Source organism: Mastomys coucha, unplaced genomic scaffold (assembly GCF_008632895.1).
Source record: "Mastomys coucha isolate ucsf_1 unplaced genomic scaffold, UCSF_Mcou_1 pScaffold23, whole genome shotgun sequence".
Taxonomy (NCBI): Eukaryota; Metazoa; Chordata; class Mammalia; order Rodentia; family Muridae; genus Mastomys; species Mastomys coucha.
This window is the reverse complement of record NW_022196906.1, coordinates 105,195,735-105,219,065: the sequence shown is the minus strand read 5'-3', so window position 1 is coordinate 105,219,065 and position 23,331 is coordinate 105,195,735. Positions and strand designations below refer to the sequence as shown.

The 23,331-nt window shown below is 43.1% G+C and overlaps 2 protein-coding genes across 3 annotated transcripts in view; one reads left to right on the top strand and one right to left on the bottom strand.

Moving 5' to 3' along the window:
- Positions 1-9,451: 9,451 nt before the first annotated feature.
- Epm2aip1 (EPM2A interacting protein 1) lies at positions 9,452-16,827 on the bottom strand. Its single transcript, XM_031344285.1, has 2 exons — positions 14,118-16,827; positions 9,452-11,205 (listed from the first exon to the last, which is right to left on the bottom strand). Exon 1 carries the CDS (start codon positions 16,686-16,688, stop codon positions 14,868-14,870), a length of 1,821 nt encoding a protein of 606 aa, XP_031200145.1. The 5' UTR covers positions 16,689-16,827; the 3' UTR covers positions 9,452-11,205; positions 14,118-14,867.
- The window catches only part of Mlh1 (mutL homolog 1), a 42,769-nt gene continuing 36,001 nt past the window's right edge, over positions 16,564-23,331 (top strand). The window contains exons 1-3 of one of the 2 annotated variants that reach the window (XM_031344260.1): positions 16,564-17,239; positions 19,429-19,519; positions 22,755-22,853. In XM_031344260.1, the coding sequence (XP_031200120.1) occupies positions 17,124-17,239; positions 19,429-19,519; positions 22,755-22,853 (306 nt within the window). In that variant the 5' untranslated portion in view covers positions 16,564-17,123. The remainder of the gene's footprint in view (positions 17,240-19,428; positions 19,520-22,754; positions 22,854-23,331) is intronic. The other variant, XM_031344261.1, reaches the window with a different exon arrangement.

The window sequence follows — 23,331 nt, the reverse complement described above, 5'->3', positions numbered from 1 at the left end:
TTCCTATGCCTTTTTTAAGTAAAGGTTATACAGTATACATTAATACATCTCCATTAACATGCTTTTTCCAAATTTCTAAATTCAGTCTTTCACCTGGAACTATAATTATTTGTCTGACTTGACTGTCACCTCCGAGGCTCACACTGTCTTATCTGCTAACCTTGGCTTAGTCCTGGAGGCTTCTAGCCTCGGTATAATCTAATCTCAGCCTAGAATATTTTCAGCCTCTTTCTGAACCCTTGCTGCCTGACTCAACTCAGCTGTTCTGGCCCAAACTCCTCTCCAAGTTGACTGATCCAATCTGGTTTCTCTTTCTCTCAGCCTCTGATGCTTTGCTCTGCTTGGCTTCAAACTAACTCTAGCAGTATGTTCTAATCCTCTGGCTCCTTCTCATTCTCTGGCTCATTCTGTCCCCACCTGTATCTAGCTTGTTCTCTCTCTTCAACCCGTCTCTGTCCAACTCTCCCAGGAAAACTGCCTCCCCGCTCTCTCGCACTGTCCCTTGAGTAGCTTCCCTTTCCCCTCTCTTCTCATAAGACTTGGGCAGATCCTATTCTGTCAAATCTTTCTCTGATTCATCACTTTGCCCTTCAATTAGACATCACTTACAAATGGGCACTTCCTTCTACAAACTAACTTTACCTTCATTGTTTGAGATTAAAGGTGTGAATGACGGGCAGGTCTGCATTCTGGCCAGAGGGATTAAAGGTGTGTGCTGAGGGCTGAGCCACACTGTAGTGCCAGGGAAATGTTAGTGATCCCCAAAGAATAGACAGGAGCCGATCTGATACAACTCACAACACGGTCTTTATTTTATTCCAGCTAGTTCCTGGCGCCTCCCCCAACACACCACCATCGCACAGGAAGGCTTTGGTGGTGGGGGAGTCCCCGTGTGTCTACAGGGCAAGGCTTTATAGTAAGCAGCAACCAGGAGGTAAATGAGAAAGCATCTCATTGGAAAGCTACTGTAGCCTTTGACATAATAGGCTGGTGCTGGGAGTCCTATCATAAATGTAATGTCTGCTCCCCTCTGCATTGGTGGTTGTTAGGCAGGGGGTGGGCTTGTAACCTGGGGGTGCAGGTTTGTTGGGGGAATCACCTGGAGACGCTGGTCTTATTGGGGATTAGCCTAGAGACTGGAGCTAGGCTCAGGTTTTGTTGGGGAGCAACTTGGAGACTAATGCTAGGTACCAGTCTGTTAGTTTACCTGAGTTCAAACGTAGGTCAGGTTCTGTAAAATGGAGTCTGAGCTTAAAACCTTTGGCATCTCCACACCATAACTAGAAACAGGTATTTTTAGTAAATAACACAATCTTGGGGTTCACAATATGACCAAGTATCTTGGAACAGGGATCCAATGCCCTCTTCTGGCTTCTGGGAGCACCATACATATACATGGTTCCTAGACATACATGCAGGCAAAATACCCATACCCATAAAAATTAGTAAAAAAAAAAATTTAAATCAGAATTCACAGAAACAAAAAGGCAGATTTTGGGGATGGGGTAGGGATAAAAGAGTCACGCTGGTAAAAATGGCTAGAATAGAATGAAAAATTAGGTCATTTCAGAATAAAATCTAATGCTGTAAAAGTAACCAATAGAGAGGAAAATCAATGGCACAACTATGAAAATGAGTCTGTGGTGAAAAAGGGAGATGCTTAATGATCAGAACAGGCAAAGGCTTAGCAGACTGGCAGGGGTGGCTCAGCGGGTAAAGACGCTTGCCCCCAAGCCTGATCACCATCCCCGGCATCCACATGAAGCAAGGAGAGAAACGACTTCCACAAGTTGTCCTCTGGCTCCTACATGTGCACACCCACATACAGTAAATAACTCTAATAAATGTAAAAGCAAAACACAATCCATTTTAAAAATGAAAATATCATTCACAATACACAGATACAGATGTGAAGCAAAAATTTTAAAAAATAACGTAAGAAGCTGCGGTGAGTGGCTGTCATTAGGGCACGTGAAGGACGGAACAAGGACACACATTCTCTTAATATCTTTCAGCATTCTGATTTTTTTTTTAATCACCCAGAGTCTTGTGTACACAGGCCAAAATGAAATATTATTTGCTGAGGACTTCCTTCCTCATGTGCTGTTGCTATGGAAAATTTCATGTCTGCTGCCTGGAGCCATTCATTAAGTGGACCCCGGTTGCCTAGGAAACCAGATCTGATACCAAAGCAACACCAAGGCTTACTGCTCTGCAGACCACCTTTCCAATCTATCTCCTGCTCCTGTGCGATCCTGTCAATCCATGGGAAGTTTATGGTGTCCTGTCCCCCACCACCACCACCACCCCCGTCGCCCGTCACACACACACTGGCTAAGAAGTCATAATACTTAGCAGTGACCTGCTCATCCTCATCTGTGATAATTGATGCTCATGAGAAGTGTAGCAGCAGCTTAGTAAATGTCATACCTCGGTGTTGATAAATACCCCATCCCCCATATGTCCCCCTTTACATATACAGTGGGGTTCCCAACTCAGGTCTGCAAGCTCACCCATCTAAGCCTTTACTCACTGCCAATCTCCTCAGCCCTCAGTTTTAAAACAGCATGTGTCCTTTTTAGTGTGAACTTTCCTTTTAAAGATTTTGTTTCTCTCCCTCCCTCCCTCCCTCCCTCTTCTCCCTCTCCCTCAGCTCTCTCCATCTCCCTCCGTCTCCCTCCGCCTCTCTCCGGGCTCCCTTTCTCTCTTCCTCTCTCCCTCTCTCCCTTTCTCTCTCCCTCTCTCTCTCCCTCTCTCTCTTCTTCTCTCTCTTCCTCCCTCTCTCTCTCCTCCCCTCCTCCCTGTGTGTGTGTGTGTGTGTGTGTGTGTGTGTGTGTGTGTATTAGGTTGGTCTGGTGCTGCAAATGCTAAATTCTGTACCACAAGATCTGGTAGCTAGGAGAGCCTCAGTATAGCAGCTTTTGTTGTGTAAACCTTGACCGACCCCCACCCCACAAGTTATCCCTGACTGGTTAATAAAGATGCCCACAACCTGGGCTGGGAGAAGAAGGGGGCAAAATGAAGTTTGCAGGCTTGGGGTTTCAAGCAGGGATCCTGAGGAGAGAAGAAAGGATGAGGAGGAAGAAGTCGCCATGGGGTAGTCACCATGGCGTAGGTGGATCACGAGCTTGTGACCATGAGGGTTGGCCTGATGGATTAGGAGCAGCCCAGGCAGAACATAGCAAGTAATATCTAGGGCTTATTGACAGGGAAGTAGACAAAATAGCATAGAGGGTTGGTGCCTGCCCAGCTCTAGTGCTTTAAGGCTCATTATAAAGGCTTTGTGTCTTTTATTTGGGAACTAGATGGTCTAAGGTGGGGTAGAACCCTTCCCCCACCCCAAATTTATCACAAGGTGTGTATTTGTGTGTGTGTTTGTGTGTGTGTGTGTGTGTGTGTGTGTGTGTGTGTGTGTGTGTAGGAATGTGTCTGCCACATATGTATTTGTGTACCCTCAGAGTCCAGATGAGGACATTGGATCCCCTGAAGCTGTAGTTATAGAAGGTTGTAAGCCACCAGCATGGGTGTGGGGAATCGAACTCCCATCCTCCTAACTCCTGAATCATCCCTCCAGTCCCTCAATTCATTAAAAAAAAAAAAAAAATCTATTATGGAATTTCCAAAGGTATCCAAGAGATGATCCCCCAGGTGTTTGCCCTCAAACTTTAACCATTAGTAACTCTTGGTAGCAAATAGGAAAGGGCATGTCTACTCTACAGAAGCTAAGAGCAGGGACGAAACCTACTCAAACTGCCGGTTAAGGATGGTGTTTGGAAGGTATTTTGTGAGCTATGTGACCAAGCCTGGACTGATGGCCAGTCTCCAGAGATGGACAAGATTTGTGCATTCATGTTAGAGGAGCAGCAAAGAAAGGTCACAATATTTGAACCACAAAGGGTACTTTTCATATTATTATTATTGTTGTTGTTGATCTGTTTCCCTGGCTGTCCTGGAACTCACTGTGTAGACCCGGCTGTCCTGGAACTCACTCTGTAGACCCGGCTGTCCTCAGATTCACAGAGACCCGCCTGCCTCTGCCTCCTAAGATTAAAGGCTTGCTCTGACACCACACAGACTGTAGTTTTCATATTTCAGTTGACAGGTTCTTTTTTTATTCCTAGAGGAAACTGAAGCTGTATTTGATTTTGTGACCCATGTGATCCATGAGAGGGACACTAAACTGACACTGTGGGTAGTAACTGGACAGGAGTACTGGGCTGGCTCTCCTAGTTACATAGGACACTCAGAAACCCAAGTCAAGGGTGATAGCCAAGACCAGCTTCTCCAGCTCCTTCACCGGTGACTTTGACATACTCAAGCTGGAAGAAACAGCTAGTATCCATCCGCACAGTAAGACCCTAAAGTGACTCCCTTGACATCTTGAACATGTCTACAAGCAAATATATATATGTGTATATATATATGTGCGTGTGTGTGTATACACATATATATATACCTTTAAACATTAAATATTTGTTTTTTTTAAATAGCTTTTTTTTTTTAAATTTATTCATTATATGTAAGTACACTGTAGCTGTTTTCAGACAAACCAGAAGAGGGCATCAGATCTCATTTGGGATGGTTGTGAGCCACCATGTGGTTGCCGGGATTTGAACTCAGGACCCCTGGAAGAGTGGTAGGCACTCCTACCCGTTGAGCCATCTCTCCAGTCCTAAATATTTGTTTATATAGATGTGTCTATGTGTGTCTATATGTGCATATGTCCTTTGTGTGCAGGTCCCTGAGAGGCCAGAGAAGACCTGAAGCTGGAGTTACAGGAGATTGTGAGATGCCCACGGGTGAGTGCTAAGAACCAAGGTCCTCTACAAGAGGAGCAACTTCTTATAACCACTGAGTCATCTCTTTAGCACGCTGTCTTCTGTATTCTTTTTCTTGTGTAAAAAACAAAAAAACAAAAACAACAAAAACAACAACAACAACAAAAACCTTTTAATCCTTTTTATATGCATAGGTGTTTTGCCTGCATGAATGTACTGTGGGTGCCTGGTACCTTCCGAGGTCAGAGGAGGGCGTCACATCCCTTAGAGCTGGAGTTACAGATGTTTGTAAGCTGAAGTGTGAATTCTGGGACTAGAACCCAGGTCCTCTGGAAGAGCAACCAGTGCTCTTAACTGCTGAGCCATCTCCCCAGTACTGTAATTTAGATGATCCAGCACTAGGGCCTCACTGACCTAAGGCTGTCCCCCTTAGCACTCACGTTTCTGGAGATAGCACATTGACTTTATGAGGTTATCACTCAAATGAAGCACCCGCCTGAAGTCCATATTCTACATCCCCTTCTTCTGTCTAGCTCTTCCATTACAGGGACAATACTCCTCTTTCCAGCTCATCCAAGACCAAGTACCTTATCACCAGGACCAGTGGAATTATTATCAGTGAGTCCTAAGCTCATTGTCCTGCCTTGTCTATTCATGATTCCTCTCCCTCCTGGACACTGATGGATCCTGGTGCTTTATGTACATACCTTTGTGATGTGTGACATCCATTCTGGTCTTATCTTTCTATTGCTTTGATAAAATTCCATGATCAAGACAACTGATAAAGTGTTGAATTGGGCTTACAGTTCCAAAAGGTTAATGCGCATGATGACAGCAAAGGCCCGGTGATAGCTTCAACTGAGAGTTCACACCTTGAACCAAAAGCAGGAGGCAGAATGCGCACTGGGGATGGCTGGAGGCTGTTGAAACCAAGTCCACCCCTGTTAAACACCTCCTAATCCTTCCTAAACAGTTTTACTAATTGTGGACCAACCATTCAAACATATGCACTTATGGGGGCCATTCTCATTCAAACCACCACAATCTTGGTGCTGTGGCAAATTGCTCCCCCTTTTGTCACATATATGGTTTGTGCACATGTGATATAGCATGCATGTAGGCACATGCATGAGCATGGGGGTGGGGTTCGTGTGTAAGCCAGAGGTTGATGAAAAGTGTCTTCTTCAGTTACTCTCCATTGTATAAGGTAAGGCGGGGTCTCTAGCGAAACCTGGACTCACTGTGATTCAGTCTGTCTAGCTAGTCTAGCTCAGGGGATTGTCTTCAGACACATGTCTCTTGTGCACTGGGGTTACTGATAGGTGACCACATCCACCTGACATTTATGTAGATACTAGGGATCTTAGTTATGGTGATTATTGCAGTGATAAAACACCATGACCAACTTGGGGCAGAAAGGGTCATTTGGCTTACACTTCCACATCACAGACATCACTGAAGGAAGTCAGGACAGGAACTCAAGCAGAGCTGGAACATGGAGGTGGGAGCTGATACAGAGGCCATGGAGGGATGCTGCTTACTTCCTTGCTCCTCATGGCTTGTTTAGCCTCCTTTCTTATAGAACCCAGGACCACCAGCTAGGTATGACACCACCCACAATGGGCTGGCCTCCCCCACAGCCTCATTTTATGAAGGCATTGAGGTTCCCTCCTCTCAGATGACTCTACCTTGTGTCAAGTTGACATAAAACTATGCATCACAGGATGTAAACCCTGGTCCTCAGGCGTGCCATTTCAAGTCTCAGTTCTTTACACTGAGCCATCTTTGCAGCTCATAAATCATTCTCTCTCTCTCTGTCTGTCTCTCTCTCTCCTTCTCTCTCTCTCTTTCCTTCCTTCCTTCTTTCTTTTCTCCCTTCTCCTTTTTTTTTTCATTTATTTTCAGACAGGGTTTCTCTATATAGTTTTGGCTGTCCTGGAACTCCCTCTGTAGACCAGGCCTGCCTCTACCTCCCAAGTGCTGGGATTAAAGGCATGCACTGCTTAACCTGATTCTTTTATTTTTTTTTTTAACTGTTCTTTCAGTGGCAGTCATTTTATCTTTTGGGATCATCATGGTTTCCCTTGAGCTTTTTAAATACATTATATAGCTTTTAATAGCTGTCTGCCTCTACCACATGGGTCCTGGGGACTAGACTCAAGTTGCTAGGTTTGGCTTCATAGGGTTCACTAAGCAGGCCATCTATGAGAGTAGCAGCCCTCAATGTGATGTGCCTCCCAGAAAGTCTCCCTTTTCTATTCTCCCAACCACAGACCCCTTAAGAGAAATGTCTCCCTAGTCACAATTGTGGTCTACAAAAAAGCAGCAGCCTGAGTCAATATATGGATGGGCAAAAAATTTATTTTGCTTCTACTGATGTAACATTAGTGCCCACCTCTAGTAGGTCATCATTAAATGACTGAGTTTAACTTCCTCTTGTCTTCCATGAGACACTGTGTATTTATTTAATCAGTTCCCCTTATGTAGGCTATAGGCTTGTTTTGGGTTTTGTTCTTATATGGAACCAGTACAGACCCCTCCATAACCATTATTCAATGTACTCCAAGCATGTGCCTGGTCAGAGGGAAGAATGAATGAGTACAAGTCACTGCCCAAGAAATGGAGTTAGTATCTGAGATCAACCCTTGGCATTAGAGAAAGGTGGTTACAGAAGCCAAGGAGGTGAATGAAGGCTGGCTAGCCTGAAGAGTCAATGGTGGTTCTAAGAGACACCCATTTTGCCATATACAGAATGTCCCTTGCTAAGTTCTATGTCCATGCTATGCATGTGTGTGCATGCATCGTATGTAAACACACGGAGGCCAAAAGTCAACATGGGGTATTTTACTTTCCACTTGATTTTTTCAAACATGTTCTCTCACTGAACCTGGAATTCACTTATTTGGCAAAACAAGCTAGCTAGCAAGCAAGCCCCCGAGTCCTTCCATATCTCCCCAGCACTAAGATTTCAGGTGTGTTCCATCACACCACCTGGCTTTTCATGTGGCAACTGGGGTTCTAAATTCAGGTACTTTCATGACAAGTACTTTACCAGCTCCAACCCCAGTAAATTCTTATGTTGGAATCCTAACCCTCATCCAGTACTGCAAGAGCTGGAAAGTATGTTGTGAAAATGGGATTGGTTGGTACAGGCAAGAAAAGGCTCCCCATTGTAGAGTGACTATGTTGTGTATTGTATAGATGCATCTCTTGTCAATAAAAATCCTATGGCTTATAAGAAAGGATAGAATAGACATCTTATAGGCAGATAGGATTCTGGGATAGAGCCAAGCACAGGAAGACACAGGCCCTGGGAACCAAAGGACACATGGAACCTGAGCAGAGGTAACCTGCCACATGGCCGAACTTAGATCAGAATAACTGGGACATTAATTTTATGAGCTAGTTGGAGAGTAAGCCCAAGCTCATGGCTAAGATGTTTGTAAATATATTTTGAGTCTCACAGTGCTTGTTCTGAGAGCATGGGGACAAGAGGAAAAACAGCTTTTTACACCCCACTACATGAAGGCACAGGCCAGCCTACTATAAAGCAGCAGAAGCTTGCTGCCAGCCAACAGTCATTCGCTGTAAATCTCAACTATGGCAGCGCCTTATCTTTCCCTTAGATTCTCCGTATTACTTGCCACTAAATGTTTTAAGAATATTTCTTACTTTTTCATGGTCTTGTGCTCTGATGTTTGTCAATATTAAATTTAATTCTTTAAACATGTCAAGTTCCAAACACTTCGGTTGCACAATAAAATTATTTTAAAAAGATGTATAGTTTAAAATTTTTTTTTAATTTATGTCTATATATGAGGATGACGTTGGAGGACAAAAGAGATCATCAGATCCCTTGGAGCTAGTTACAGGTAAATGTGAGCCACCTGATGTGGGTGCCGGGTCCTTTGAAGGAGCTGGTTCTTCTCCAGCCCCAGTAGCTAAACACACATAACCACCAGTTATATAGTCACAGTGTAGCTCATACCACATTCAAATACTTATTTATCCCACTGCCTTTTTACCTCCTCTGCCCTAGCTGCCAGCACCCGCCTAGCCTAGGCAGTAAAACCATCCCATTGACAACTCTAATCATAATCTGTAGAACTTAAGCATTTCTGAAGTCAAGGGGGTTTTGTTTTCATTTCTACATACCTTTAAAAGTTAAGCATTAGCACTCAGTGCGATAGTTAACACATCCTAAGCCAATGTTACAGCTTATGTTAAGACCAGCGGAGCTTCCGTGCAGCGGCAGGGCATGTCTCCCATGCTTAAGGCCCTGCATTCATTCCCTAGCCTGAAGATGGGAACAAAGCCAAGCTCAAAGCCTCCAAACAAATAACCACTCAAAGTACAAAGCATTTATCTTAAGCCCAGATTTATAAGCATAGCATTCAGTACAGAGTAGAGTAAGGAGCTAAAAACAGAAGGTGTTAGAAGAGACACCAAGAAGGTACGTGTGAGTAAAGATGTAGGAACAGACAAGAGTTCGGCTTTTCATCTGATAGCAAACCACTGGATGTTTTTGAGTAGGAAAGTAGCATTATCTGAGAGATTTTAAAGTCTGGTTGCTTTGTGGACAATAACCCATATAAAGTAACAGAAGCCAGGTTACCTGCCAAGGAGTACACCAAAAGGAAGGGGTAACACATATTCACTGAAAGACAAACACGAGGCTTTTAACAGCAATTTTATTCATAATGATCATAAACTGGAAACAATCCAAATATTCATCAACATTGAATGGATCAACTTGTACAATGAATGGACTGTGACACAGAGTGAAAAATGAGCTGTTACAATCCACAACATGGATTTCTATAGCAGACACACAGAACAGAAGATACAACAGGGTATTTAATTCCACTTGATATACATTTAAAACAGGCAAAACTGACAGGCAATACAAGTCAGACCAGCAATCATCTCTGTGTGAGAGGGAAGGGCACCCTCAGGAGTAACAGAATATTCTCTACCTTGATCTGAGAGGGGCATTCACAGGTGAATAGAAAACTCCACTGAAGTGGACACTTAATATTTGTAAACTTTTATCTCAATGAAAAAGCAAAGACATATTTAGAGTGACGTAACTAGGGGAACAGAATGGGGACCAGTAATGTGATCTCCCAAATAGTTCATCTTCCTCCCACCTGTATAGAGCGATTTGCACTTCTTGAAATCTTATAAGCTGTGGGTGTACAGAGCCAAACTTTCTCTTCTCTTTTCCCAAAGTGAGCTGTCAACTCCTATTGAGTATATCTGCTTAGGCCCCAGGGTAGGTAGGGACAATTTTAAGCAGGAAACAGTGAACTTGTCCAAAAAGTACTTTTGCTTGTGTTGCACACAGTGTGACAACTACTCAAGTCTGCAACTGTAGAGGGAAGCAGCCATGACAGCTCATAGACAGACATGGCTGTAAGTCCTGTAATACTTTCCTCAGAGAAGGATGGGCCAGGACAGACTTGGCCTGTGGGGGCTGGCGTATGCCAGCTCAGACAACTCATCACAGACAAGCTGCTGGGACACTAAACTTTTGTAGTTATTCACCTGCTTATGGCAACCTCATCAATCCTGAAGCAGAACTAAAACACTAAACTAATTGCTCAGTGATTATTTGGGAGGCATTCAAGAAGATTGCTACTGGAAGATAGAACAAAATAACAACACAGGGACAAGTTAAGATTATTATAGAGAGGCGAACGTGCCCCTTGAGATGAACTGGGAGACAGGACATCTATCCTTTATGAAAGAAGAAAAAAATGCTTTATGGTGGCCATTGGCTGCTTTAGACAAAATGTACATGAATTCAGTATTTGGTCAGTTTCAAGGCAGAAATTAGAGTATTTATAAAGTACTTACACTGTAGGATGAATCAATTTTTAAGTATGAGATAAAAATGAGAAACCCTTAACCTGAAGGTTGACAAAAACCTAGTTTTGCAACAGGATCAAATCTCTGGATGACTAATGTACCTACTACCAAGACCTCAGAGTGAATTAGTGTGACTTCCTAAAACTGTAAGTCCAACTAAGAGAATGCTACTAGTTCACCTCTTAAGTTGGGTACAATGGCTTAATGAAAGAGACTAATAAGCATCTGGCTTTCTGACTTAAGATTGAAATGTCTCATTTTCTAAAAATGAAATTCAGAGGCATGAAACAAGAAAACAAGAAAATACAGCAAATCTAAAAGCCCATGTTAACTCGATGTCATCTGGGGGTTTTCTCTTTGGGAGATGATGGGGGAATGCTACATGTTTCAAAAAAAAAAAAAAAAAAAGAGCTGAGGATCTTGTAGTCAGAAGGGCTGACTAAGACATCTTTCTTAGAAACAAGTTTACTTACTTTTAAATTCCAGAAGAGCCAGAAATCATCTGTAAAGGAAAGTAACTACTAAATAGCATGCCATTTTCTCCTAGGGTTGATGCCTACAAAAAGGAAAAATGGACATTAACTCTTTGCAGCATTGTCTTTCTCCAATACTGAAGGTAATTTTTAGATTACTGAACTCAGTTCAATCTAAGCAGTTATCCAATGTTTTCCCTCTGTATGTAGGTTCCTTTGGAAATTAAAATAAAGACTCTACATTATGAATGTACTTAACACTAGAGAGTAGATTTGCGAGTACACCTAGGTTTGAATCCTGACATTACTACTAGTTTACTAGGGTAAATTACAATCTGTTTTCTTAACAACATTCACATAATATTTGAACCACATGCTAAGCACTGCACTAAATTCAAGGAACACAACGAGATTCCTAGTCACAAATAAGGTGAGTTTCATTTCTTAATTTGCAATACATGGCTAAGAACTATTCAGAGAACAGGCAAAATGTCTGTGATGGTCAAATGAAGACTGTGAAGGTTTCATAAAAAAAACAAAAAACAAAAAACAAACAAGCAAAAAACAAAAAAAAAAGCAAAAAAACAAAAAACCCCACACAAGTATTTATTTGACCAAGCATTTGTTCAAATGCCAGGCATTACACTATTCACTAGAGATAAACAATGGATTAGACTTCTCTGGTCCAGTCTAGCAAAGACCAACTCACAGTAAGAAATGCTAAGTAGAAAGGACAGGTGTTCAGCACATGTAGTTGGGCACCTGGCCTAGGACACTCCTGAAGCTTCTTAGATGATATGTAAGCCAAGTTCCACAAGATGAACAGAAGTCTGTCTTCTATCTACCCTGATAGCAATGAAGGCAGGGGAGTGGTATGAGTGAGTTGACTGTAAAGCCGTCTGATGAAGGGAAGGTGAGAGAAAGAGCAGGTTTGGGAGAAAGAGCCAAGATGTGAGGGAGCAGAGTGCTGGCAATATCAGCAACTAGGATTTGGGGTGAAATCTCAGGAGACAAAAATTTGGAAGTATCTGAATACAAGTGATAACTCAAGTCATAGAAAGAGATCAACTAAGGAAATAATGTAGGGAAATGAGGCAAGGGAGTCTTAAAAGGAAACAAAACAGAACAGCTAACACAACAACCAGACAGACAGATTTAAGGAAGAGGTGACTGCAGTGACTGGAGCTGGTGCCTCTGCAATGCTAAGTTGATTTCAAGAAGGCAAAAATACTGATGAAAACACTGAACTTGAGTGATCTGTCGGGCAATATGGGAGCCTGGGCAAGCAAATATTTGAACTAGTGGGAATGAGAGAAATGGGAAGGGACAGTTAAGGACACAGAGTTGTTGTTTTAAATGGCACTTATTTTAACTATATTCATTGATACAACAGGACCAGTAACAACTACATATTTAAAAAGGAAAAAGAAAAGAAAAAACTGCCATGCAGCTACCGTTACTTCCAGAAATACAAAAAAAGCCAGCAAACACCTTAAACCAGCAGTTCTCAACCCATGGGTCTTGCCCCTTCTGGGGGGTTGAATATCAGATATCCTGCATATTGGATATTTACATTACAATTCATAACAGTAGCAAAATTACAGTTATGAAATAGCAAAGAAATAATTTTATGGCTGGGGGGGGGTCACCACAACATGAGGAACTATATTTAAGGGCCGCAGCATTAGGAAGGTTAAGAACCACTGCCTTAAACAAAGAAACAAACACAAAATAAGACTAGTTACAGCAAACTATTGCTGAGGGTCACTTAAAAAAAAATCCTTAGCTTATTTATATCTCCCCCATGTTTACACAGTGGTTACACGATGCAAACTAATTTTATTATCACCTTAAGCAAAACATGAGAACTTGACAGAATACACAAGATATTAATATTTAGGGGACTAGAAATAGAAAATAGGAGCAGCTTTCAGGACTTCCAATCATTCTCTCAAATAATAAAAGTATTTGAAGTATTTGTGTGAAAGGTAATACACAAAGCTACCAGGAAACTACCAGTAGACTTATTTTCCAGGTACTTAAGCTTATTCTTTGATAAGCAGAATGTCAACCTGACACTAGCTTTTCTTCTCTGAACTGTTGGAACTAGGCTTCCCTATTGAGTATTCAGCATCAGCTTTCACTGGAGATTTCCCTGTCCTTTGCAATAAGACGATGTATACTCAGTGGGGGGAGGTGCTGGCACTTTGGGAGTGACAGCTGATTCTTTATGGCATCAGGCTGTCTGAACACCATAGGAAGGAGAACTCTTCTTGGCTTACATGCCAGCACAACCCTCCAGTAAATGCTATAAAGGTGCCCCTAACACTTCCCAGCACTCTCTGGAAGGAAGGGTTGCTACCTTTGGTTTAGAACCACTGATCTAACTTTAGTTCTTAGACTTGTGTGGCTTAAGCATCGGTTCCTTCCAAATGCTTGGTTGTAATCAGGTTCCTTGAACGTGCAGCACAATGCTCTGCAATAGTTAAGACAGAACGGAGCACATCAGCTTGTAAGCTGTACGGGGATGAGTTACAATTGGGTGCTGCTTTTAGATCACGGTTACATGTTGAGCTTTACCTTAAGAATGACTTTTCCACAGTTAATATGTCTGATAACTATAGCACAAAACCGAAATAGAAATAGCAATTATTACAGTCTGTGGATAAGGTTGCTTCTTGAGATTTAAATATTTTTACTTGTGCACTGTCTTAACTACTCAATGTGTAAGACAGTTCCAAATTCTAGAGTAAATCCATTTCCTGTAGCTAACAAAATCTGACATATCATTTCCAAATAAAGTGTCTCCCTTAAGCATAGCTTCTTTATAAAACATTAATACCCATGAAGATAAGACAAAAAGCTAAAGCCTTCCCTAACTCCTGATCCTGAAGTGTAAAAGTCTTTTCCCCTTACAGTTTGGATAGGGCCAAAGTTCTGTCTAGAGCAGGAAAAAAAAATTACTGACTGGCAGTGATCAAGATTCCATACTTACCATGGTCCTTTGATAGATGAGCTGAAAAAATTGCTCCAGCTGTGAAAAAATAAGGAGCAAACCACCAATAATTGGTTATTCTTAACTCCTGATAGAAACCTCCTAAATCAGAAATTTAAAATAATTCTTGCTGCTCCAACACCAAATTGATTACTTCCTCCATCCGTAATGTTACCATCAACTGGGTAGGTAGGTGGGGATGGGGGGTTGTATTTACTTCAGACTCAGAAATATGCTTTAAAAAATAATCTTAAATTCTGTTAGCTAGATAAAATACCTCCACTGTGTATATGCTATCCCTTTTCAGAAACTGAATTTGGTATGTGAGTTTCTGTAAACCGACTCAAATACACTTTTAAGGAGCTGGTCATTTCAAACCATGTGTCACACTTTCCACTGTGTCAACATAAGAGCTGAAACTTCTGGCATATATCTTTAGACCATTTTAAAACCAGACTTCTAGTTCAACTGACAATTTCGATACTAAATTTGTTGAAAATCAGTTATAATAAAAGTAAAAGGCAATGACTTTTCCATTAAGCTAAGTTTTTAAAGGTGGTATTCTTATGCTTCAGTCCCATGTTGCCGAATGAGATGGGGAAAGGCAACTCGTCAGGAAGTTTTCAATGTTTATCAATTTGGACATCTGTAATAAGTTCAATGCTTCCCAACCATCCAAATGAGGAAATGTGAAAGAAAACCAAACTAATTTTCCCTTTCCAAATTGATTTCTTCTTGTACCACAATGGCTTATGAATCATTTCTTTCTCTCACAAGATCATCCCAACGAGGATCCATTTCAGTTGTGGCAACTCGAAACAGTGCCTGGAGATGCTCATCCGTCAGTGGCTGGCTCAACGTGTGCTGGTTTCGAGTTAAGTATGCAAAAGCCTTATCACAGATTTGGTTACTATCAAATAAGGATGCCACCTTATAGGCGACCCCTTTGATGATTGGGTAAGCGTCACCAGACAGTCCAGCATAAAACTGTCCCAAGTCTTTGACTCTGTACTCATTCCACAGGTCAGTGTTCGCCTGAAGTTTTGTTAGCTCCACTCTTACAGAAATAGGCGCATATTCCGGTTTAAAGCTAAATGGATTTGAGAAAAGTTCTAAGTCCTTTTTAATGAACCTGAGGTCCTTAAAATGTCTCTCGAAATCTTTTTGTAGGCGGGAGATCACCATTTGATACCTGTCAGGATCAAATATTTTTTGATCTTCCTTAAACTGCTGTTTAAGTTCATCAACGATTATGCTGAAGGCAGGAAAGTCTGTCAGATTTACTTCCTCCATATGTCTCTGAAGTGAACTCAGCTTGCCCTCAAAGGTACAGATGCGCTCAAAGGCGGCGGCAGCAAAGACTTTGCTGATCTGCAGCTCTTCACTGATCTCCCGAAGATAATCCATAATATCTACCAAGAAACCAAAATCACAAAGCCACTGCTTGTCTGAGAAATGAACTGTTGTTGCTCCCACTGAAACCAAGAACGCCTCGATTTCTTTTCGTAGTGAAAATATTAGCTTTAACGTTTTTCCTCTTCTCAGCCAGTTGTTCAAACACCGTCCATTAACTCTTTCGCCATGCTCTGACTCAGATTCAGTTAGTAAAGGTTGAAACTCCGGTCGCCTAACACCTCTGGTCTTAATCATAACTACCCATTCAGATATGGTATTTATGATCTGGTTAATGTCAACATCATAAGAACTCAACAGTTCCAAGTGAAGAAATCCCGAATAGTGGATAACGTTCCAGCAGTTGGGACTCACAGCCTTTTCTCTCATGTAGGAGACCAGTCCGGAGTTCTCGCCAATCATCCTTAAAGTGTGGGTCGTGGTCAGCCCAACCATTCGCTGTAAGCTGAGCCCCGCCGTCTGCAGGGCCTCCAGAATTGCCGACATGAGAGCCCCAACACTGAAGTGATGAGTCAGGTTGATAATCGTCAGAAGATCTTCTTGCACCTCCAGGTCGCGGCCGACGCCACGGATGAAGACCAGCAGGTAGTTCTCATAGGCCACAAAAGCCTGGTCATCCAAAGCAAGGGAATAGGCTTTGAAGTCCCTGGCTCGGTTAAACAGCTGGCTCCGGAGGTTGCTGTCAATGCTCAGAATCCTCTGCTGCGTGATCTCTGGAGATAAGTCAATGCCTTCCAGGACGCCGACGTGATCCGGCAGCACCTCTCTCAGCAACACCTCCATGCACTGGTGTACGAAGTCACCCTCACCCCAGCCGCGACCCTTCAAGGCCAAGAAGCGGCAGAGGCCGAGGCCTGCCCGCGTCGCTCTCTCCTCCGGAGTGAGCACGGAGGCCAAAGACAGGTCACCCTGCCGCAGGCGCTCCACCAGGGCCGCGCGCTCCTCGTCCCCTACAAACCGTTCATAGAATTCGTGCTCGGCCTCGTAGTGGCGCCTCACGTCGCGTTCCCGAGTAGAGGCGACCAGGCGGCGACACACCAGGCACAGGGCCCCGTCACCTTCCGCAGGCTCCACCACCAGGTAACGCTGGGTCCACTCGGGACGGAACACCAGAGCCTCGTCGACTTCCATCCTAATCCTCTTGGGCGTCATCCACATTCTGCGGAGGCCACCGGAGAACGCCGAGCTCTGAGGCCGCAGCAAACGGGGAGGAGCCCGACGAACGCCAAGCACCCCCTGGGTTCTGCGCCAGATCACCCGAGCAGGGGTGCGCCAGCCTCCGCCAGGGCACCTCCGTTCCTATTGGCTGGAGATTTCGTATTCCCTCAACTCTTCACAAACGAGCCAATAGGAAGAGCGGACTGTGAACTTTGACGCGCAAGCGCGTTGCCTTCTAGCCCGGTGGATCTCCGCTGTTTAGGGCGGGACAGAGGTCCCAGGAAGTGACGTAAAGGCGCTTGATTGGCATTCGTTCTGCCCAATCAGCACTTGCCGCTGGGAAGGCGGCGCAGGACAGCGGTCGGCCGAAGCTAAAGGAAGAACTTGAGCGAGAGGAGCCCGAGTGATTGGCTGGCGGTGAACTCGGGCGCCAATATGGCGTTTGTAGCGGGAATTATTCGGCGTCTGGATGAGACCGTAGTGAATCGCATAGCGGCGGGGGAAGTCATTCAGCGGCCGGCCAATGCTATCAAGGAGATGATTGAAAACTGGTACGGAGGGAGCAGAGCCAAGTTCCCCGGATGCGGGGCGGGCCAACCCACCTGCTGCAGTCGGCCACGGTGCGGGGCGCCGGGCGCAGGGACCGTGTGGTCCCGGGCACAGCCAGGCTGGTTTCCTCCTATGCGCTCGGCTGAGGTTCCTCACGGCTTCCGCGAGACCTGTTTGGCTCGCAAGTAGAGGAAGCACGCGTGGTATTGGTTTAATGGTACCTTCCCCGAGGAAGCGGCTCACCATCACATTACATACACAGAAGATGATGCGCGACTGACGATGTGTGAATGTTTAAGGGTAGAAGAGAGAAACAGTCTTCAGACAGAGTATGCCATTTGAGGTTTATCGTTCATTCCCGGAATAATACGTACATATCCAAGGCACAGTTTCTTCTGAGCTGTATTCAGATGTATCAGGCCAGTGGACATGGGGGCTCTCCCTAGTTAATGTTCAAGGGGGAGGCATTTGTTGAAACCCGTCAGGTTGTGGAGGGGAGAAGTTAAACGCGTACAGTTTTAACCTTTAAAAGGCGCCGTGAATAGTATACCCCAAAATAGAAAATCCACCAAATAAATTCAAAAAGGACACTCTGTATACATAAAGCCTTTGTGTTAATATCAATTGGTGTTAATGAAAGCCCATACATTGTTACCAAGAAAAAGAAGACAAATAAATGTTCAGTGAAGAATAGCTGTCAGGTAGAAGTGCACCGGAAAGACAAACTATTCAGAGCAATGACACTGAACTAAATGACCTCAGGCCCTTTTGGGGGTCCAACGACCTTTATACAGGAGTCACCTAAGACCGTCGGAAAACACAGATATTTACATAACAATTCAGAGCAATAGCAAAATGACAGTTATGAAGGCGTAACAAAATAATTTTATAGTTAGACTCACCATAACATAACAAACGGTCGCAGCTTTAGGAAGGTTTTGCTGCAGGGAGAAAGGAAACGTTAAGAGTTAATCAAAGGAAGGAGCAGGGAGCTTCCGACATTCGATTTGGTGTCAGTAGACTGCTGTAGGGCAGCTTTTGCTTTGACTGTTAGGATGAACTGGAGAACTTGAGTCAGTTGTACTATGCCTGAATACTGTACAATAAAACTAAGCTTAAAAGTAGCATAGCAACTTGCATGCAAGAAAGATTTTGCAAAGATTCTACTTAAATATTTAAGTCAAGGTTTTTGATATAGAGGTGCTAATAAAAGTTTATTACTTTAGTAACTTAATGGTGCTTTTGTTTAAATCAAGGAATTTTCATGAGAGGAGCTGAGAACTTCCCCTTTTTCATGCAGCCCCAGGTCACATTTGTTTCCTGTGATAGATATTCTAAGAGTATAGGCTGCTCTGAAAACAAGAGCTTCATTCTCTTAAAAATTATTTCCTCTTTTTAATTTAGTTTATTTTGTTTACTTATTCGTGTGATAAGGATTTTGTGTACAACACACTTGTGAAGGTCAGAGGACAACTTTGATTCTCTCCTTCGATCACGTGGGGCCCAGAGATTGAACTCAGATCCTCTGGCGGTGCCAGGTGCTTTTACCCATTCAGACATTTTATAGTCCCTTTGGCACCCTGTTTTTTAATTTTAAATTTTTGTTTTATTTGTGTGGATGTTTTGCTTGCATGTATATCTATGCACCATGTACATGGATTGCTCTCAGAGACCAGAGAGGGAGTCAGGTCCTCTGTAGCTGGAGCTACTGATGCTACGTGGATGCTGGGAATGAGCTCTGGTCCTCTGGAAGAGCAACCAGGACTCTTAATGGCTGAGCCGTCTTTCTAGACTCAGGCTCCTTAAGCCTCTTACAGACATTTCTGCATGGCAGTTTTTCTGTTCTTCATCATGTGTGTGTTTTCTTTATAAGAGTAGAGGAAAGCTGCATTTTTAAGTGACGTTTATTAGAGTCACTTAGAATCCAGAGACTGATTAGAGTTGTTATAACAGTGAACATAGTTGAGAAGAGAGTAAGAAGCACTTGTGCTGAAGGGACTGCCCTCCAGGGACAGAAATGTGCTCTGTCCTTGTCACTTATGCAGTGTGTGTGTTCATACAATACCCACACTGAGCTTGGAAGACAAAGAAAAAGCTTGCTAGTCAAGCACTCTATTTGTTTGAAATTTGATATTACAATATGTGCATCAGAGCAGTTGCAACTGACTAAATTTTTTCTCTGATTTGCCAGTTTAGATGCAAAATCTACAAATATTCAAGTGATTGTTAAAGAAGGAGGCCTGAAACTAATTCAGATCCAAGACAATGGCACTGGAATCAGGGTAAGCAGACCTGCCTGGGGAACCAGTTTTATGTGCTTCATGTCAGACTTCTGGGAACGTGCAGGGCCTCTTCCTAGCCTAGTGACTGTAATCTTTTTCAGAAGGTATTTTAGATTGAAGACTTGAACACTTACCAATAATTAGTATTAAATTTCTAGTGTATATTGAACATTGTTCAAGGGATATGGCAGTGAACGAAATGGACAAAAATCTTTTGTTTTCTGATTAGTGTTTTCTGTCATAGTAGTGGGAGTCAGGAAAAAGTGAATGGTGTGCCAGGTGCCATGAAGTACTGTAGAGAAAACAAAAGCTGGGAGGAAGCCAGGATCAGAAGGTGGCAGAGGATATGACTTCCATTTATTGATCATTCAGGAGGGCGTCAATATGGGTGCAGAATTTATGGAGAAAATGAAAGGGCCTCAAGGAGCAGGTTATAAGACTGTTGGAAGGATGGATGTCTGGGGCAAAAAGAACAATAAGGACAAAATTGTGAAGTAGGAGCATGCTTGAACTTGATGAACAAGTAGGGAAGCCAGTGTATCTACAACATGTCGAACAGGACAAGGGTGATAAGACACGAGGCCTCGGAGGGAACGTTCTGGGCATAGTTAAAACGGTGGTATTTTTAGCAACTGTAGTGGGATATAACTCAATGATTGTAAGCAAAACAGTACATGGTATGCTGGTGAGTTTTATTTAAAACCTTTGAATGGGTCTGGAGTGATGGCTCAGTGGTTAAGAGCACTTACCACACTTGGGGAGGAACCAAATTCTGATGGCTAGAACTCCAGTTTCGAGGGCTCAAATGGACTCTGAGGGGACTTCATATGTATGGTACTCATACAGCCAGGCCCACACATACACATAAAAATAAAATTAAAAATTTTTAAAAGACCTTTGCAAACAAGTTGCTACAGGAGAGCATAGAGACAGAAAGAAGTCTCTTGTAGGAACGCAGGAGTGAGGTGACAGTGCCATGGACCAGTTTGACTGCGGTTGAGATGTGAGGAGCACTGAGTTTTCTGAGTTAACTCTGAGGGCGGACTTCTCAGAATTTGCTGATGTAGGATATAAGAGGGCTAATTGACTAAGAGTTGCCATTTAGCATAATGAGAAAGATGGTGAAAGAAAGGTTTGAAGGAAGGACTAGCAGTTCATATGGGGCATGTTAAACATAAAGTGCCCTTTAAAGGGGTTTGTGTGTGTATGTATGTGTGAGACAGGGAAAGAGAGAGAGAGAGACAGACTGAATAACTTGTAGGTTTGCAGATCAAAATTTCAAACTTTGCATTTTGATATATGAGAAGCTATAAGATTCATGAAGAGATGCTTATATGTAGCTATTACAGAAATGCAGCTCCAAGCTGTGATGAGATACCATTTCACAATTATTAACATGCCTGCTATCAAAGAAGTATAAAATTATATGGATTGGTAGAAGGTAAAGAAGTCGTCTAGAAATCATTGCCATGCACTGTTGGTGGGGATGTAAACTAGAGTAGCAGTTACGGAGAGTGATGCGGTGTTTCCTCAGAATTATAGGCACTTTCTACTGTGCATGTGTGGATAAGTGACATCAGGAGCAGAGACCCAAGGGGAGGCAACTCGTGTACATCAGCAGATGAATGGATAAACATGTGGTACACCCCACACAACATAGAAGAGTATCCAGCCTTAGGTGGGCGTGAAATTCTGACATGGTTCAACATGGATAAACTTGGAAGAGTTTATATAAATGAAATTAATCAGTCACAAAAAATAAAAGGGTCGAACAATTCCTATTGTATGAGGTGTCTTGAGAAGTCAGACTCAGACATAGTGTGGAATCGTGATTGCCATGGACTGGAGAAAAGGGCAGAATGGAAAGTTAATGTTAAACAGGTACCCAGATTCAGTTTAAGAAAATTAACGAAGCTCTGGACATGGATGGTTGTGTATGTTTTAACTTGTTACATAAATTTAAATAATGTAAATGTACTGAACTATACACTTAAATGTGGTTAAAATGAAAAGATTTTTTATTTTAAAGATTCACTCGCTCTCTGTGTGGGTGAGTGTGTGTGTGTGTGTGTGTGTGTGTGTGTGTAGGGTGTCTGGGTGAGTGTACATGTGGGTGTGTGGGTGTGGAGGAGAGTGTGTGTGTAGGGTGTCTGGGTGAGTGTAGATGTGTGTGTGAGTGTGTGTATGTGTAGGGTGTCTGGGTGAGTGTAGGGGTGTGTGTGTGTGCGCGTGTATGGTGTCTGGATGTGGGTGTCTGGGTGAGTGTACATGTGGGTGTGTGGGTGTGGAGGAGAGTGTGTGTGTAGGGTGTCTGGGTGAGGGTGTAGATGTGTGTGTGGGTGTGGGTGTGTAGGGTATCTGGGTGAGTGTGGGTGTGGGTGTGTGTGTGTTTGTAGAGAGTCTGGATGAGTATAGGTGTGTGTGTGGGTGTATATGGTATCTGTGTGTGGTTGTGGGTGTATGTGTAGGTTTTTGTGCCTGTGAGTGCTAGTGCCTATAGAGGCATTGGGTTTTCTGGAGCTGGAGTCACCTGATGTGGGTGTTGGGAACTGAATTCAGGTCCTCTGGAAGCAGAAAGTGCTCTTACCACACTGAGGCAACGCTCCAGTCCTGGTTTATGGCTTTTGAGGCTGGGTTTCTTATGGGCTAGACTTAACCTTGATTGCACTGAGGAGCTAAGTTCTTGTCCCTCCTACTTCTATATACAGAGTGCTAGAATTTCAAGTGTGTACCACTACACACAGATAAAAATGAAAATGTTGTTACAAGTATTTTTACTACTTGTAAGAAAGTAAAGTTTTCCTTCCTGTAGACTGAAAATAAAGTTTTGGGGTTTTTTTAACTTAAAAAGAAGACGATGAAATTTGCACTTGAGAGGTCAAGGTAGGAGAATTAAGACTGAAGCATCTTAGACTATACAATGATTGCCTCGAAAAAGGGTGGGGAGGGAGGGTCCGAGGAAGACAGAGTGAGTGAGTGCAGGTAGAGAAGAGGTCTAAGCATGGAGTCCTAATGCTAGGAGGTGGGGGCCGAAGTGGGCACTGCACAGGACACTGAGGAGGACCACCAGTACAGTGCAAATCCAGGTCCAGTGTATTATGTTTGCCAATAAGGAAGTTGGTACTAATTTAGACCTCCTGAGAATTTCTTCTCAGATTAAAGCAATAAAATGAAAATCCAGATTTAAGAAAACGAAGACATAATTATTTACTCCCTCTCCCCCTTAATCATGCAGAAGGAAGATCTGGATATTGTGTGTGAGAGGTTCACTACAAGTAAACTGCAGACGTTTGAAGATTTAGCCAGTATTTCTACTTACGGCTTTCGTGGAGAGGTAAGTTAGACTTAAAGAAATGTATAAAATTGCCCTCCTATGATAATGTTCTCATTTCTCAACAGAGGCAAATGCAATTTAATACTTTGTACTTGTTAAACACATGTAGATTTGAACAAATTTAGCTTTCCACGACTGAAAAATTTTGAAAAATACTTAATATACTATTTTATCTACATTGGCACTGGATATCATGTGTCTTTTTATTAAAGTCCCTAACATTACCTACTGTGGTGATTTGGATATGGTTGGTCCAGGGCATGGCAGTCTTAGGAGGTGTGCCCTTGCTTGAGTAGGTGTGGCCTTCTTGGAGGAAGTATGTCACCATAGGGCTGAGCTTTCAGACCCTTCTAGCTGCCTGGAAGCCAGTCTTCCCCGTTTGCCTTTGCAACAAGATGTAGAACTCTCATCTCCTCCTGCACCACACCTGCCTGGACACTGCCCTGCTTCTCAGCTCCTCCTGCACCACACCTGCCTG